A 16,605-nucleotide genomic window follows, 5' to 3' on the forward strand; every position below is an offset into this window, starting at 1 on the left:
TTCTTCCTTGAGAGAGGAGGCTTCCTCCTTTTGAACATAAAGGTTTAGGCAAAGCAGAGCAGGGATTTAAGCATCTCCAAAACTGATTACAGAAAGACTCAGATGCAAGAATGATAGAATGCATTAGGCTAACTGTAGTTACCTGTAATAATTTGATCAGAAATAAAGTTCACCGTACTCCTCTCTGACTACTTGAAAAAGAAATTAAAAAGCTTTTGTGAAATATATTTTCTATTATACATGGCACAACAGTAAAAGAAGCAAAAGAAAATGTAATAGAGCTACTCAGAAGATAGTTACAGCAAAACTGGAGTGTAAATATTCCTCGTATCCACTTGCACAAAGTTAGATTAACTGAAACAGGCTTCAGCAAGGCTGTGCAGACACTGGCTTCTAGCAGAGGGGACTTGGTAGGTCACTTCTAAAGAGAGGCATTTCTGCACTTAACATATCGCCATGGCCAAATTAATTTAAATATATATCCATTCTACCATTTATGTATTTGTATAGAGTATGTGTACACACAGAAATATATACATACATGGACTATCGTAACACTATAATCATGGGAACAATGAGTTTGATTTATGATGCACTGACAGTAAATTATTTGCTACAAAATTAATTGGTTCCAAACAATAGTTAACATTCAGTTTATTTACACACGTGTAGTATGACATTTTTTGTTAGGAACAGAAAGGTTAGATCATTCTATGTACAGATGACAGACAGAAAGAAGAGTCCTCCTTAAACACACCTGAGAATTTACTTTATTTCATTTACAATCCCACATATAGAGTTGTGTATTCAAGGTAAAATTTCAAGACAACCCCCTGCCACTTTATATAAATAAATGCATTGAATTTATATATTTACATTACATACAGTATATAAATTATTTTATAATTAATCCAAAACTTGGTACTATGGTACACTGACAGCCAGTTGTGCTGAGTCTTGGACTTAGTTTTCATCAGTAACATCAAGACTAACCATGGGAGGTCTCTGGTTGACCAAACAGCTTAGAATGACTTTGGAACATCACGGCTCAGTTCTGAAGCAAGGCTTTTAGAGTGTTACACTAAACTGAAGACTGTGCTGGCAACAACCTACTATGTGCAAATGAAAGAGGCATGTTTTGTCTTCTTGATGTGCCATAAAACATCCATCAACTGAAAAAAATAATGTTTCTGGAGAATTTCTGGAAACTTTTCAACGTCAGTAAATAGTAATTTATAGATATCTTCCATTTTTAAGCATGCAAATCACTACTAATACTACTGCCCGTGTAAAGAGAAACTCAGAAACGTGGACTGTATGTACATGAAATCAACCCACTAAATGCAAATAAGGCTCCTGACCTTTAGTCACATCATCTCCCTCCATAAAGAGCTCAACTTGCCAGCTAAGCAAAGGTGACTTTTCAGAGAAAATACAGAGATTGCAGATATTGCTGAAGACACTGTGCTCATTTCCCAACATCATCTGAAACTCTCCTTGGTGATTGAGTGGATTAGATGTTACAGGTTCCCCACATTGTTTAGTGACACCCAGCAGCTTGCAGGATCAAGTTCTTCAAAAGAAATGATGTAGCCCCATCTCTGGAAAGTGGCTTCTTTTCTGTGCCTATGCTGCTGTAGTCTTTTTTCAGAAAGCATCTTCACCCTCTGCAATCTCAATGATTGCATGAAGCAACTCTTCAAAAGTTGGGCGTCCCTCTGGTTTCTAAAAATAAAAAGCATGCACAGCTGTGATCAGAAATCAATAAAGTTTTGTTGATTTGATAAAATATTGGTCATGATATCATTCTGTAGCAATGAATTTACCATTTCATTATATATGAAACGCAAAAATATTTCCTTGTCTAGATTTTGGATCTGTCACTTAATCTCAGTGATCAACACCTTTTCTTTATGCTTTGAAAAAGCATAAATAGGTCTTGCTGGACTACTCTTCACATAATTTATTATTTTGCATAGTTCCACTCCTTTTTATTTTTCATCCCCATCCCTGCCTTTCCCCAATGATCAGCTCCAATCTTTCTTTATGCAAGCTTTTTATGCTCCTAAGAATTTTGAGTGTCATTCTGTGATGACTCATTTACATCAATTTTATTTTTTGCCATCCAAAATGAGACTGTGTCACAGACTTACACAAAGGTATCTTTCATTTACTCTATTTTCCAAACAGTTCCTCAATGTGCTTTATCATCCTGTTTGTTTTGTTTATTTAAATATTGAATCATTGTCCCTGGAAGTATTTAAAAGACATGTAGATGTAGCACTTATGGACATGGTTTAATGGTGGACTTGGCAGTGCTGGGTCAACGGTTGGACTTAAATGTCTTTTTCAAGCTAAATGGTTCTATGATTCTAGGATTGTGGCAATACACTGAGGTAATCTCTTCACTGACTGCAGGAGCAGCTAAACAGACAACACCGGACAGCTGGATGATAAAAAAAGAAGAATAAAACATTAAAGCAAAAATATTGTGGTCATGAGCCAGCCAAAGCTAAGATTAGTGTGTGTGAAAAGAAAGACAAGGTCAAGCTGGGAAGCCGATTGGGGCATGATTGTTTTTTGTGACCGAAAGCAGTCACGTGCACATGTGTGGTACATGTGCTGAGAAAGAGACATCTGGCCTGGCTTGATAGTTCGGATCAAAATATTTTTGCTTTAGTATTTTATTCTTCTTCTTTCATCATCCAGCTGTCTGGTGTTGTCTGTCTAGCTGCTCCTGCAGTCAGCAAAGAGATTATCTCGGTGTATTGCCACAATCCTAGAAGCTGACCTTCCTGACACAGTTAATTTCACATCTCCTGAGTGCCTGGATAGCTTGCACTTTTCCTCCATTTAGTTACATTTAGATTTGTATCACCTGATGATTTTTAAAGCCTCGGTATTAATTTCAGTCTACAAACCATTAATAAATTTATTAAAGAAGACTGAGGTACCTACAGTTAGTCATATTTCATAAGAAAGATTGACAGAATCTTGCCATTACTTATGCTCTGTTGGTGATTTGCAAAGATCCTTTCTCTCCCACATGACTGCTTAGATTTTAATGTTAATAACCCTTTCTGAGATGAACAAATTTTTAGCCAATTTGTTGATGTTTATATAAGTCCTATAAATACATTCAAAGTGCATTAACAATGATAATAAAAGCATTAGCAATAAAATATCATTGTTTTCCTGGTAATTTATTATTCCATTTCAAGGAGGTTACCACCTACAAACAAAATGTAATGCTCTGTAGTTTCCTTGCTCCTTGGAATAGCTTTTTTGAACCACAGACACGTCTTTCATTCCACGACTCTCCAGGGCACTGTTGCTTTCAGTGTATTTTTTTTCTGCATAAACCAACTGGTTTTAAGTTTTAGATCTCCACCAGTTGGTTTGGTAAGTAATTGCTCTCTATTCCAGCATCTTCTTCTCCAAGACAAGTGTCAGAGAATATGTCATCTTGATTATTTGAAAAGGGTCCACAGGGTCCACAGTTTTTCCACAGCAGACCCTGTGGCAAGGACTAACTGGAAATAAATCACAGAATAGGTAAGGTTGGAAGGGACCACAGTGGGGTCATGTGATCCAACCTCCTGCTCAAGCAGGGCCATCCTAGGGCACATTGCATAGGATTGTGTCCAGATGGCTCTTGAATATCTCCAGTGAGGGAGACTCCACAACCTCTCTGGGCAATCTGTTCCAGTGCATGGTCACCCACAGAGTAAAGTTGTTCTTCCTCATATTCAGGTGGAAGTTCCTGTGCATCAGTTTCTGTTCATTGCCTCTTGTCCCTTTGCTTGGGACCACTGACCAGAGCCTGACTCCATCCTCTTGGTATCCTCCTTTCAGATACTTATAGACATTGATGAGGTCCCCTCTGCTGTCTCTTCTCAAGACTGAACAGTCCCAGCTCCCTCAACCTTTCCTTTTAAGAGAGATGCATCAGTCTCTTAATCATCTTTGTCACTCTCCACTGGACCTGCTCCAGGAGCTCCATGTCTCTCTTGTCCTGAGAAGTCCATAGCAAGACACACAGCACTCCAGATGTGGCCTCACCAGGGCTGAGTAGAGGGGTAGGATCATCTCCCTCAACCTGCTGGCAATACCCTTCAGAATGTACCCCAGGATCCCACTGGCCTTGCTGGCCACCAGGGCCACTGCTGGCTCATGGACAGCTTGTTGTCCAACAGGACAGCCAGGTTCTTCCCCGCAGATCTGCTCTCCAGCAGTTCAGCCCCCAGGCTGTACTGGTGCATTCTTCCTCAGCTGCAGGCCCCTGCACTTGCCTTTGTTGAATTATGTAGTTCTTTACACTCTTGCTTTCCTCGATTACTCTCTCAAAAGTAGGAATAGCTCATTAAATGCACCTATCTTCTTAGAGGCTTTCTGTTTTAATACTATAAAAGCTAATTTAGAAACTAGTTTCTGAAGTATTAAATTTGAGTTAGCTGCCCCTTTGATTTCTGTGAAAATTGTACATTCGGTATCTTTCTGGGTTAGGAAAATTAATAGTAGAGTATATTTTTATCTTTCCTTATAAACCTTGGAATTTGTATTTACATTCAACTGCAAGTTAATATTTATTTCCTATAGAATTCATAATCAAGTAATGAAGTACTCCTAAAAAAATATTTTCAGTCATTCTAACGTGGTTCTGTAATGACTAATAAACTGAGGCAATACAAAATCAGATTCTTCACCTCTTGGCCTTTCTGACTTTATTTTTTTTTTGGTAGCAGTATTTGTATGCAGATATAGTTGCGATCGGCATAGATTTAGCAATTATTTAATTTTGTTACTGAATGCCTTTGCATACTTAATCTGACAGTTCATTTATTTCATAAAAATGTCTTCAGTGTTTTTTTCTTATCACAGTTCTACTTCATCTGCAAACCACAAGGAGATCTTTGTCTTTTGAATAAACAAATGAATAGCTCAGAGAGCTGGATACACTCAGAATGCTGCTTTAGAGAAGATTAACTACTGTTGCTAGATTGACCTTTAGTTCAATTCAAAGACAAAAAAATTAGAAGCACATACCTCTTGCCAGCACATCATCATCATTTCATACACTGGCTTACAGGCTAGTTTGGGCCGATACAAACGATGTCCTTGGCTAACCATCGTTACCACTTCATAGTTGGAGCTTTTTTCAAAGGGCATTTTTCCTTCTGTAAATACTTCCCACATTAAAACACCTGGAAAAAAAATTAAAGAAAATAAGAAAACAACATCTTAAACACATGTGTTTATTTTTAGCCCTGGACTTAGGATTTCTGGTAGATAAAAAGTTTGAGATCTGTATTCTAGAAACTGTTCGCATTTATCATCACTGAAAATGCCTTATTCTAGCAGCATGGTTTTTAATAAATAACAGTACTAAAGGCATCTGTGAAAATTTATCTGATCATAAAACCATGGCAAATGGTTTCTCTCAGCTTCTTCTCAGTTGTCTGATTCCTTCCCAACAACCAGAGTTTAATGGTTATTGATAAAATGTAAAACTAGTGCATTCTCTCCATGATGAAACGTTTCTTACCGAACGACCAGACATCGGACTTGCTGCTGAATCGGCTGTAATTAAAAACTTCTGGGGGGCACCATTTCACAGGAAATTTAGCCCCTGAGGAACTTGTGTATTGGTCATCAAGGACATACCTAAAAAGAAAAACAAACATAGACAAGATATCCTTCGGTCAGCCTCCAAATCTGCAAAAAACCCTGAGATGAGCTCAACTGCTTGGAGCATGGTGCTAATAACACCAAGGTGACAGGTTCAATGCCCCTACAGGCCATTTACTTCAGAGTTGATAATCCCTGTCTGAATCCTGTCCAACTCAGAATATTCTGTGACTCTGTGAAATTATAATTTAGTTTTGGATTGGAATATTAGAAGCTCATATTGCCACCTAATGGCCATGACTGTTAGTATCACACGATACAAATAGCTTCCCTGGGGAAGTACTGAGGCTTCAGTCAAGACACAGTTCATTTTTCACATTACCTCAGAATCCTTTCCTGTGATTTATTAGCTACACAACACAGGTCTAAGATGCCTGCAATTTACACAACTGTATTATGAGAGAAAATGAGGCAAAAGCAGAAATTTATTGTTCTGTTTTTTGCCAGCCAGTGTGAGTCCAGATGTCAGGGGACTTGCAAGCTCAGCAGCACAGAGAGGTGGCAAAAGCCAAGATCATGGTCAAACCATGGTGCTTTAACACCTTCCTTGGAAGAGCTGCTCCCCACCACTGCCTCACACACACATCATCCACACTGGTGCTAACAAGAGCAGGAAATCAGCCTCCCCTCCAGATCTCAACAGCTCCCAGCCCTTCAGCTAGCACGATGCAACTCTGAACCATCTACCCCAAGAGGATCTGAAACTCACTGAACAGCCTCTTACTAACACTTATTTACCAAAATACAGATTAACCATTATCTCTGCTGTCAGAGAAAAGCTCTAACATGCTTTTTTAAAAATGAGTAAGGAAATCAGCACATGACCACCTAACAAACAAGCTTTAAAGACACTGGGAAAAATAAAAAAACACACCAAAGGCTGTTCCCTAGGGAGGTCAACAAAATAATTTTTGCAAATAATTTTGCCCAGCCTATGTTGCCTTTGGGCTAAGTACAAGGGTTAGATGAATTTTTCCAAGTCCCCACAAATAAGTTGGCACACTCAGACATACCTTGTCATTCCAAAATCTGACACTTTGACCACTCCTGAGTCACTCACTAAGCAGTTCCTGGCAGCCTGCAAAGGGAATGGTTAGAGTTGGATGAAAACTTACAGTCTTCTGCAGACAAATTACAACAATCTTTGTCCTCATTGCAAATTCACCCATTTACCAAGTTCAGTGGTGTATTTTCATTATAAAAGTACATGAGCATCTCCTCTTGATAGTACTATTTTGACAACTAGACCGTTTTGTAAAAAATCACCAGAAAAAAATCGTTACCTCAAGGGATTCATGAGTGGTGAAAATACAGAACAGAGGCTATTATATTAGCACAAATAGCTACTAAGTTTTTATAAAAATTTCAGACAGATTTTATTCCATTTTCTTGGGAGAGAAAAATGTCTTGTTTTTTTCTGTACAGAGCAGTTTTAGAGACTTGCTTAGACCCTAAAGAGCCAACTTCAGTCACTTAGAATTTTCTGGAGGAACAAAAGCAGTTGTTTACAAACAGGCTGTTTCAAAAAGGAATAGTTACGTTCAAAAATAAAAATTTCAAAGAGGAGTATATTGCCTAATGGAATGTTACCAGGTCTCTGTGGATAAAGCTGTTTCTCTCCAGGTACTCCATTCCCTCACATACATCTTGGCACATAGTGAGCAGGATGTCTTTACTCAGAACTCCTCGTTTTTGTCTCAGGTAATTGAGAAGGCAGCCATGCTCCATGAACTCAGTCACGATGTAAATGGGTCTCTGTTGTGTGCACACGCCATACAGCTGAACTAATTTAGGATGTGTTAACTTCCTGAAAAGATTGAGATCATGTCATTATTACTTCCTCCACACAGTGCTAGCTCTCCACCCCACAAAACTGAGAAAATACCACCTACCCCAAGTGTTTTATTTACAATCAGTATCTGGCACCAGAGGCCTAGAACTGTAAATAAAAGTGCCAAGCGCATAACTCACATCATTACTTTAGCTTCTTCAATGAAGTCCTCTTCGTACATTGCCCCTTCCCGTATGGCCTTGATGGCCACTTTATACTGCGCCCTCCATTTCCCAAGGCGCACTACTCCAAACAGACCACTCCCCAGTTCTCTCATGAACGTCAATTCCGAGGGATTAATTTCCCATTTTTCTATAAAAAAGAAAAACAAGGAACAGCTAAGGAACTGGTAGGTGATAAGGAAGAGGAAAGGGAAACTGGATTAGTAGCAAATTAAGGATTTTAGGGAGAACACGTGTTAGAATTAACCTGAAAACCAAACACTCCTATATCTCACAAAACAAACGTTTAGGTAGACACTTTAAGCAACTTCTGATCAACACAGAAGTCAAAATTCAAATGTTCCTGAGGCCAGCAATTATATACTGATATTTTCAGTCGATTTCAACAAGATGCCACCATAGAAAATTGTGCCAATGTGTAGAAGCTGCTCACATCTGATGTGGCACATTTAAAAAAAGCTTATTGCAGATGTACCTTTTAAAAAAGTAACCCCTCCACAAAGATCAAATGACAAAGATGGAGTCAGAAGTCTGGAGGCTAATGAAGGAACCAAAGGCACAGCTCTTTAATCAGACAGAGCTCAAGCTATCCACAAAAGCATGGAGGAAAATACCAAATTCCCCTGGAGCACCAGTGACACATTCTGCCTCTCCTCACTGCTGCTCATGGCACCACACACCTATGACCACCTGTGGTGCCTTTGGATACTGATACTCCATGTAAGGGTCTCAAGGATACAACTGGACCAGTGTAAGTTAGTATAGCCAATCACATACAGAATCAGACCTTTTCAAAATGTTTAGAAGATATTTTAGCATCTTAACGTAAAATCATAGAAAATCTTAACATAAAATCATTAGAAAATATGTATGTAGATGAACAGAACACGCAATCACCGTAGCTGAATCCTGCTGTTGTTGGTGCTGTCATCTTCTTTGGGGTCACTGGGTAACGCAGCCTGGTAACGAGACCTGAGGTTCGATGATAAGACACAGTTTACTTCTGAAATAGTGCCAGGCACCAACTCAGCCACTTGTTCACTGCAGACTCCAACAGTGATTAACAGGGAGTTTATTGTTATATACAACTTTGACCATATTTTCTGTTATTGCATTGTCTTGATTCTAAGTGGCTGTGAGTTACACAAGAGCCCTCACTACATCTAACTTGTTACATCTTCTTTACTGGTGAGAGGTGGATATGGATATATGCATACATATTTGTGCTTTACAGTTATGTTGGCACTAAAAAAGGCTGAGAAGACTTTTCATAAAGCAAGTCAGAAAGATTATCTAAAATGCACAGTGTTACTTGATCATTTCTCTTTCAGACATATAAATCCCAGTTTCACACAGGGATTTTATATGCCTCACGTTGAATTAGCTGGAATATTCTCCTAAATATATTTTCATAACTTGACATGACAAAAGGAATGAAGCAATTAAAAATATGAAGAAAAATCATTTATAATAAATGAAAAGTGGGCTTGTGTTTTTGTGACATATTTTTCAGAAAGGCATTTTCCAGAATATCATCAGGAAATGCTGGGTCATCAGAGTTTGATGCAAAGATCTGTAAACTATAGTTCGTGAGGAAAATTTATGCATGGACTGGACTTGGAAAAAAAAATACTGTATCAGTAGATGTGCCTTGAACTTGATTCCTAAACTCTTCCATTATACAGTGGGCAGCCATCGGCTATAGATCTGAAGTGAAATAGGGATTTCACGAACAACACGTTACTGTTCTCCCCATCTGTTTGCTATACAGGAAGGTTTGATCATTTTAGGTGGCAGTGGCCAGCAGGTAAAAATCTAGTGCCTGGAGAGTATTCTGGAGAAGTATAATCCCAGTCCATCTGCTGTGGGTTACAGGGAGCCGATAGAGGCACTATATGGGGCTAAGTGAATAACTCCTGACTTGATACAGTATTCTTCTGTTACTCTGGGGACAGTAACATATCCATACATTTACATATATATAGCGTTACATAAAATCTTCCAAATTATTGTCTGCATTGAAACAATGTGACAATGCAGCATTTCATGACTTCCCTGGAAAAGAAGGACTTATAAAATCCTAAAAAATTTCATTAAAACCCTAAAATGCCTCACTCTCCTTTTCAAATCAACCCTAAGAGACAGAAAAATCCAGTTCATCTACCTGCTGCATTATGTTGATGATACTCAATTATGTCTGGAATGGAGTTAAAGAGATGTTTTTCTGCCAGGTAGTACTGCTTTGGTGAAGTTACTGTTTCTTTAATATGATAGTGTCTTACTGCTGATGAACCTTCCCTGGAAAAGTAATAACAATAACAGAAATTAGTAATAACACATTGTCATTTGTTGTGATTTTTTTAAGAGGAGCACACTGACTAGGAGAAGGAAACTGAAAGGGCCCATGCAGGTGCCCAGTGTCACACACTTTGAGAACAGCTTGAATGTCAAACACTGGTGACTCGCCTTCATCTCAGTGACTCAAACCAAGTTGAAGATTAACCCAGAACAGGTTAATTTTTAGTCCAACAAGCTCCCCAGTCCAGCTCACACACCTGGCACAAACACAGGTTGGAAGGAGGGAAAAGACCAAACGGGGTGGAAGAGAAAAACTTCCTTCTCTGGATAGAGGTTTAGGTCTCCACTGGTTTAAACCAAATGTGGCCCAACCACGGAGTTGAGAATTTCATTTTAATCACTCATCTTTTCTTTCACATCAGCCCTTGTTTCTTTATGGAGTTCTTTCCTGGGCTTTCCCCCAGCCAATGGATTTGGATACAGATACAAATCTTCGGGCAAGACAAGGTGTGCAGAGCAGAACAGAAACTCACCCTCCAAATTTTGTATAAAGGGAAACTGTATACAGGCCAGGCTGACTGGAGTCTCTCACCACAAAACCACCTTCTTTATCCTGAAACACATGCACATCAACGGTTCTATAAAACTGCTTTTAAGCTACATGACTCTTTAACTTGTTCTAGGATACGCACTTGCCAAAATGAGCCTCTGTTTTAACAAAATAAGCTATTTGAAGTAAAATACACAGCTGATACTGCAAGGCTGCTGTGCTCACCTCATTTCTGAGGAGCTGTTCTGCCTTGCTTCTGTTCAGGTTTCGGCTGTACCACCTGCAACACAACATCAGTAAACAAAACTTCTCCAAGGTGCATGATTTACATAAAAAGCTTTTAGCAAACTATTACAACGTTGCAGATTCAGTAATTTTATGATTAACGAAAATCAAGAATTCAACCTTTGATAATGTGCGAAAATCAGCATCTATTACACTGTGCAGTTATCCCATAAAAACGCCCTGAAACAAATCCAGAGAGATCCCACAGAAGCCAATAAAACTCAGGTAATAGATACATGTTTTCATAAAAAACGTTTCTTGAACATTCACAGGCTGATGGCAGTAGTTGCTGTGACAGCAGTCTGAGGGCAGGCTGGCAGCCCTGAGGAAGCAGCTGCCTGCACACCGGCCAAGCCACCTGTGGAGCTGGCTGCTGGACTGCTATGTCATTCAACAACTCCATAGCCGTGGGCTTCCAGGGAGAACACACCTAGCGAAGAGGAGGCTGAAATTAAGAATTAAGTGTCACAGTTACACATCCCTGAGCTCTGTGCTGGATGGGTGGGTTAAAGCAGCCACAGAAGCACCAACATGTCAGCCAGTGGCAGAGAACATTAAAAAAAGGAAAAACAGGCAGCTCGCAAATGGTGTGGTGCAACCGTTTTGAGCTGTGCTGTCACTGTGGCAACCGAGCAGGGAAGTGGCACAGCAGCCTTTAATCAGATTCTGCCTGTTCCGGAGATAGTGGTTTCTTGCAGTTGGTAGATGACCTGGAGTAAAGCTCCCTGGATCGCGCGGTGACTCAGAATTACAGCCCCAAGTTGGTAAAAGCACAAAGTGGTTGGACCAGATAAGGCAGCCCAGTTCCTTCCTTCCCCTTCTGCTAGCCCTGAAGCCCAGCCCAGAGCAGAGCAGAGGTCTTATCAAGAGCCTCTAAGATGAGAGAGCAACAGAGAATTCCCTCTAGTGAAGCTGAGGGCAAAATCCCAGACAAAATTTCACCTTCTGTCAAAACACAGCAGTAGGAGCCATATGTAGCTGAGAGGAGAGTTTTGGAGCTACTAATGTAGTTTTCTAAACTGGTTTTAATTATTATTTTCTTACAGCTCAATTTTATCTAAGAGTTATTAAATATGTCCTAAGTTCTCAGGCACAACAGTGTATGCTGTACTGATATCTGAATATCAAGAATAACAGGCTGGGATGCTTTAGTGTTAAATTTTATCGTGATGTTCTTAAGTAAGTGTTTCATGATTAAACATCAATGAGAAAAAGCATTTTTTTAAAAAGCTAGGCATCTATAGCTGTTAATTACATGAACACACTGAGACTTAAAATGCACCAAATTATATATTTTCTTGAAAATCTGAGCTGCCTTCCAAAATCTGCTGTGTTTACTTTGAATGATTTCCATTGTTTTCTGCTCTACTATCTTACTGTCACAGACTTTGGATAGAGATGTCAATTTTATATTAAAACAACATTCAGCAAACTAACAGTGAGTGAATTTCCTTTAAACTTTTCCTTTGTCTATCAGAGAACTAGGAGGGCTTGCTTTGCTTTAACAGTAAGAGCCTAAGTACTACATGCCTGAAGGCCATCTCATTGACTTGATCCTACATTAAAAATCACAACATAATCAATGAGGAGAATCTCAAAAAAATATATGCCTATTTCAATTGTTTAAGTCTAACCTCTAAGTTCTATCATCTGTAAACAATGTTAAAAATACATGGCCATTCTTGCAGCATGGGTTTGATTTTATGACATTCCAAATTTTAATACAAATATTCACTTACTCATATTGATCAAGGTTGTTGGACTTCTTCTCTGTTACATAGTTGCTTGGAATATATCCTTGTTTTCTAAAAAAAAAAATATAGTACATAATCTGAGTGAAAAAAATGTAAAATTGCATGCCTAGAAGACAGTGTTTCATTCTTCTAATTACCAGAGGCCACTCAATATAATTTATATATTAATGACCCGCCCACTCTACTACTGATTATTCAGGAACTAATTTTCCACAGCAGCATTTCCACATTAACTTTCAGCACCCCTAGAGAAGTGACATGAGCAGCAGAAGTATCCAACAAAACCAGTAGAAAGTGTGAGGGAGAATAACTCCCTGCTGCTCTGTCACTTCTGCACTCAGAAGCCCAAGTCAGTCACGGGAAGGATGTTTTGGAGCCTGCCACAGGCTGATAACTCACAGTTACCTGTAACACATGGCAACAGGAATCTGATACATACTGAAGCATGAAAACTTTCATCTTTAAAACCACAGGGAAAAATTTTAATTCAGGGAATGTAAAGTTGTAGTCATTACAATTGCAACTCTCTCTCAACTCATTCAAAGATTGTCTCTAATGATACAGCTATTAAGCAAAATGATGATGATTATTCAAGTCTGGAAGTCAGAGCCTGCTGAGCAGAGTGTTAACCGTATTGCTCCCTAATGAGACGATCCTCAGGGAAGCAGGAGTACTGTACCAGTCTAGCAAGGTCTTACAGGATGGCTGGTGCCTCAACTGGGAAACCATAAAGTCAGATAGAAAACATAATTGGAAAAGCTTCCAGCTTCTGCAACTGTCTTTGCACGCAGGCCCCAAAACCTATCGAGTACTGCACTTTTTAAAATTGGTTTCTGTGTGGGAATATATGGATGAGATTTCAGGGCTGGGGTCCAAAGTGCAGTTATTTGTTGACACGTAGTCAATATAAATTACTAAAATATGGAAACAGCCTTATGAACTTTATAAAAAAAATTAAGGAACTCGTGTTTACCCATATTTGTCTCTCGCTCTCCACCAATGAATGTCGTTCTTTTCAATCACTGTATATTCTTCACCTTTCTCTAATCTTAAATCATGATGTTCTGTAGGCTCAAAGTCATACATTGCTACCACTATCTCCTCCTCTTCATTGCCATTTTCTTCAACTGGAGGAACAGGTGGTGGAGGCCTTCGCTGAAAACAACACAATATTATTATCATCCCACTCTGCTCCATTTTTCCACCCCACCCACCTTTACCATCACACCAGTGCATCCTGGAGGCAAAAGCTGGGATATTCCTGAGTTGTCCCAGGAGAGAGCTGTGGTGGCCCAAGGAGGCAGCTGGGGTGCATGGCAGCAAATCACGTGGGTGGGTGGTACCCATGGGGTTGGTTCGTGCTGCAGCTCCACAGATGCCAGTAAAGGGCAAAGCTGGCTGGTATTTGCTTTTTGGCCACATCTTCCACCAGCAGTACAGATACTAGCTAATAGATACAGCTAAATTTCAATGGGATTTTTTTCACCCTGTGACAGAGCACGATGCTCATTGGTGTGTACAGAAATAGACCTTTACTCCAGGATATGGAAAGAATCTCAAGAAATTTAAGCGCTGTTTCAAAAAGCAGCAATTATCTATTCAATACTTTAAAGATTCTACCTACCACACTTTTTTCTGGCATTGGAGAGGACAATCTCATTACATCTAGAAACAAAGCACAGAAGAGGATTTATGTCTATCCATTTAGCTATAAATTTAAAAATTAAAGAAAAGGTTTAAATTTCAGATAAGGTTTTAAACCCTCAACAAGCCTCCACGAGGGCTTAGAAAAGCAAAGACAACTCCAATTAAGCAACAGGAAAAATTATTAAATATTCTTGCAAAAACATCCTAAATCAGTCAGCAGGTTACATTCGCCACAGATTCATCAACGTCTGTGCCACACCAAAGCATGCCACAGAGAGCCCTGAACTGCTCTTCCAAAAAATTAATAAGCCCCCTGAGCCCTGCTCTGCTAAATAAGACATAACAATTGTATGCATTTTTTTATGACATCGCTCTGATGCAAAAGTATTTTCTCCTGCACTGCTTTTTTCACCAGATACAAGGTTGAGCTGTATATCATGCTTTACATTTTGCTGAATAAGAACAGCCATAAGCAACTGTTTATTCTTTAGTCTTTTAATGCAAGTAAATCCACAGGTCCCCACCACTACCATTTAAGGCACTGACATAAGAAATCACTGGGTACCGCTGATTTAACTTGGAGATAAGCAATGGCTCAAGGATGAAATAATTACTATATCCTTTGTAGGGTAATATTGCAGTGCTACAGCAGTGCATGCAGGAGCATACACTGTTGAATAACCAGAACCTGCAATTTGGATGCTGGAAGATGCACATGCCTACAGAAGCCACAGCTCATCTCAGTTAATACTGGGACGTTTGTAAACCTCTGAGAAAATTCAGTCCTGTGTCTGTAAAAACATTAAACCTTCTTGTATCATTTTTAGCCTTGTGTAGTAACACTAAATGCAATGCAGGTATTATTCTTTCACATGGGTAAGTAGAGGTTTTAATAAATAACTGAAGACCCGACAAGATTTCTGGCTGGATCTTTTCCACCATCAGCTTTTATTCCTCAGTCTGAGGTAAACACTGAGGTCAAATAAGTTTTAAATGGGAGAAATAGATCAAGTGAGATCCAGCAATGTCAATGATTCCTTTGAACTTCCTCTAAACCTTTTTTTTTTTTTCTTTAAAGAACATTTTCCTGGTTTGTTTTTTTACAAAATACTTGGAAACAAAACAAACATTTTGACTTACTTTATGCACAGTATCAATGATTGAATCTGCTCTATAAATTTGCCTAATATCCAGGTCATTCAGGTGTGATGGCAGTATCATATAAAAAAGCAGAACAATATACCAGAATAACTTCATATGAAGACATATTTACTTACTGTTTTCAAAAAGATTGTATTTTTCGCAGCCAGGAGCTAATTTTTCTGTCTGTCGGCAGCACTGATAAATTCCCTCTGTCCAGAATTTAGGATGATATTTTACCATTATATTGCTGTTGTTCTTTATTTCTACAAGAAGAAAAGAGCATACATTGAAAGATACAAAAAAAAAAAGTTTGAAATAATTTGTATTTTTAATACATATTACAATATCTTTGCCCTTACTTTTGCTTAAGTACTTTCTTGCAAGTTTATATGGAGGTGATACAACAATCACAGAGGATTGTCGTGGTTTTGCCCACTCCCTATGATAGAAATTATCAGATCACGTCATTTTACATCAGCTTAAGGCACACAGTCTTGTCTAGCTTCATCCAAACTAAACTTTTGAGTGATGCCATTAACTAGCTTGGACAAACTTTTGGGTGATTTACTCATTGTGTAAAAGCAGATAGTCAAATTCTGATTGCAGCTGGACTTCACAAAATCAAACTAGACCAGTCTGGGTCTCTTTTGCAGTCTGGGAGATAAGCAATGGCTCAATTTCTTTTCCTACTATGGAATTTTCCTTAAACCAAGGACGACATGCAGTCACTTGCCCACTCCCCCAACCCAGCAGAGTGGGGAGAGAATAAAAAGAGCAATAGATGAAAACTTGTGGCTTTAGATAAAGACAGTTTAATAACCAAAAGAAAGAAAAAACCCAAAAGGCAATCACTCACCATCTCCCACAAGCAGACCAACGCCCAGCCAGTCTCTGAGCAGTGGCCAATATGGAAGCAAAATAAACCAACCCCTGTCTTCCTCCACCCCAGCTTTTGCTGCTGAGCACAACTTTACATGGCCAGGAATATCCCCTTGGTCAGCCCAGATCTGCTGTCCTGGCTGTGTCACCTCTCAGCCTCTTGCCCACCCGCAGCCTACTCACTGTGGGGACAGAGGAGCAAAAAGGCTGTGCAAGCACTGCTCAGCAGCAACTACAACATGGACATGTTTTCAACCCTGTTTTGGCCACAAATCCAAAACACAGCACCAAGTTAACTCCAACACATCCAGACAGCTAAACCAAAAGCATCTGCCTATGTCAGATGTT

General features: G+C 39.2%; 1 protein-coding gene across 5 annotated transcripts in view; it reads right to left on the bottom strand.

Moving 5' to 3' along the window:
• Positions 1-667: 667 nt before the first annotated feature.
• Positions 668-16,605, bottom strand: part of TEC (tec protein tyrosine kinase) — a 49,754-nt gene continuing 33,816 nt past the window's right edge. For all 5 annotated transcript variants that reach the window (XM_050338553.1, XM_050338548.1, XM_050338549.1 and 2 more), the window contains exons 5-18: positions 15,513-15,641; positions 14,213-14,253; positions 13,562-13,743; positions 12,574-12,639; positions 10,775-10,829; positions 10,533-10,612; positions 9,866-9,999; positions 8,599-8,673; positions 7,660-7,831; positions 7,279-7,495; positions 6,702-6,766; positions 5,546-5,664; positions 5,047-5,204; positions 668-1,725 (exon numbers count right to left, since the gene is read on the bottom strand). In XM_050338553.1, coding sequence (XP_050194510.1) covers positions 1,648-1,725; positions 5,047-5,204; positions 5,546-5,664; positions 6,702-6,766; positions 7,279-7,495; positions 7,660-7,831; positions 8,599-8,673; positions 9,866-9,999; positions 10,533-10,612; positions 10,775-10,829; positions 12,574-12,639; positions 13,562-13,743; positions 14,213-14,253; positions 15,513-15,641 — 1,571 coding nt within the window. In that variant the 3' untranslated portion in view covers positions 668-1,647. The remainder of the gene's footprint in view (positions 1,726-5,046; positions 5,205-5,545; positions 5,665-6,701; positions 6,767-7,278; positions 7,496-7,659; positions 7,832-8,598; positions 8,674-9,865; positions 10,000-10,532; positions 10,613-10,774; positions 10,830-12,573; positions 12,640-13,561; positions 13,744-14,212; positions 14,254-15,512; positions 15,642-16,605) is intronic.

This window comes from Myiozetetes cayanensis, unplaced genomic scaffold (genome assembly GCF_022539395.1).
Source record: "Myiozetetes cayanensis isolate MyiCay16 unplaced genomic scaffold, myiCay2020 scf7, whole genome shotgun sequence".
NCBI lineage: Eukaryota > Metazoa > Chordata > Aves > Passeriformes > Tyrannidae > Myiozetetes > Myiozetetes cayanensis.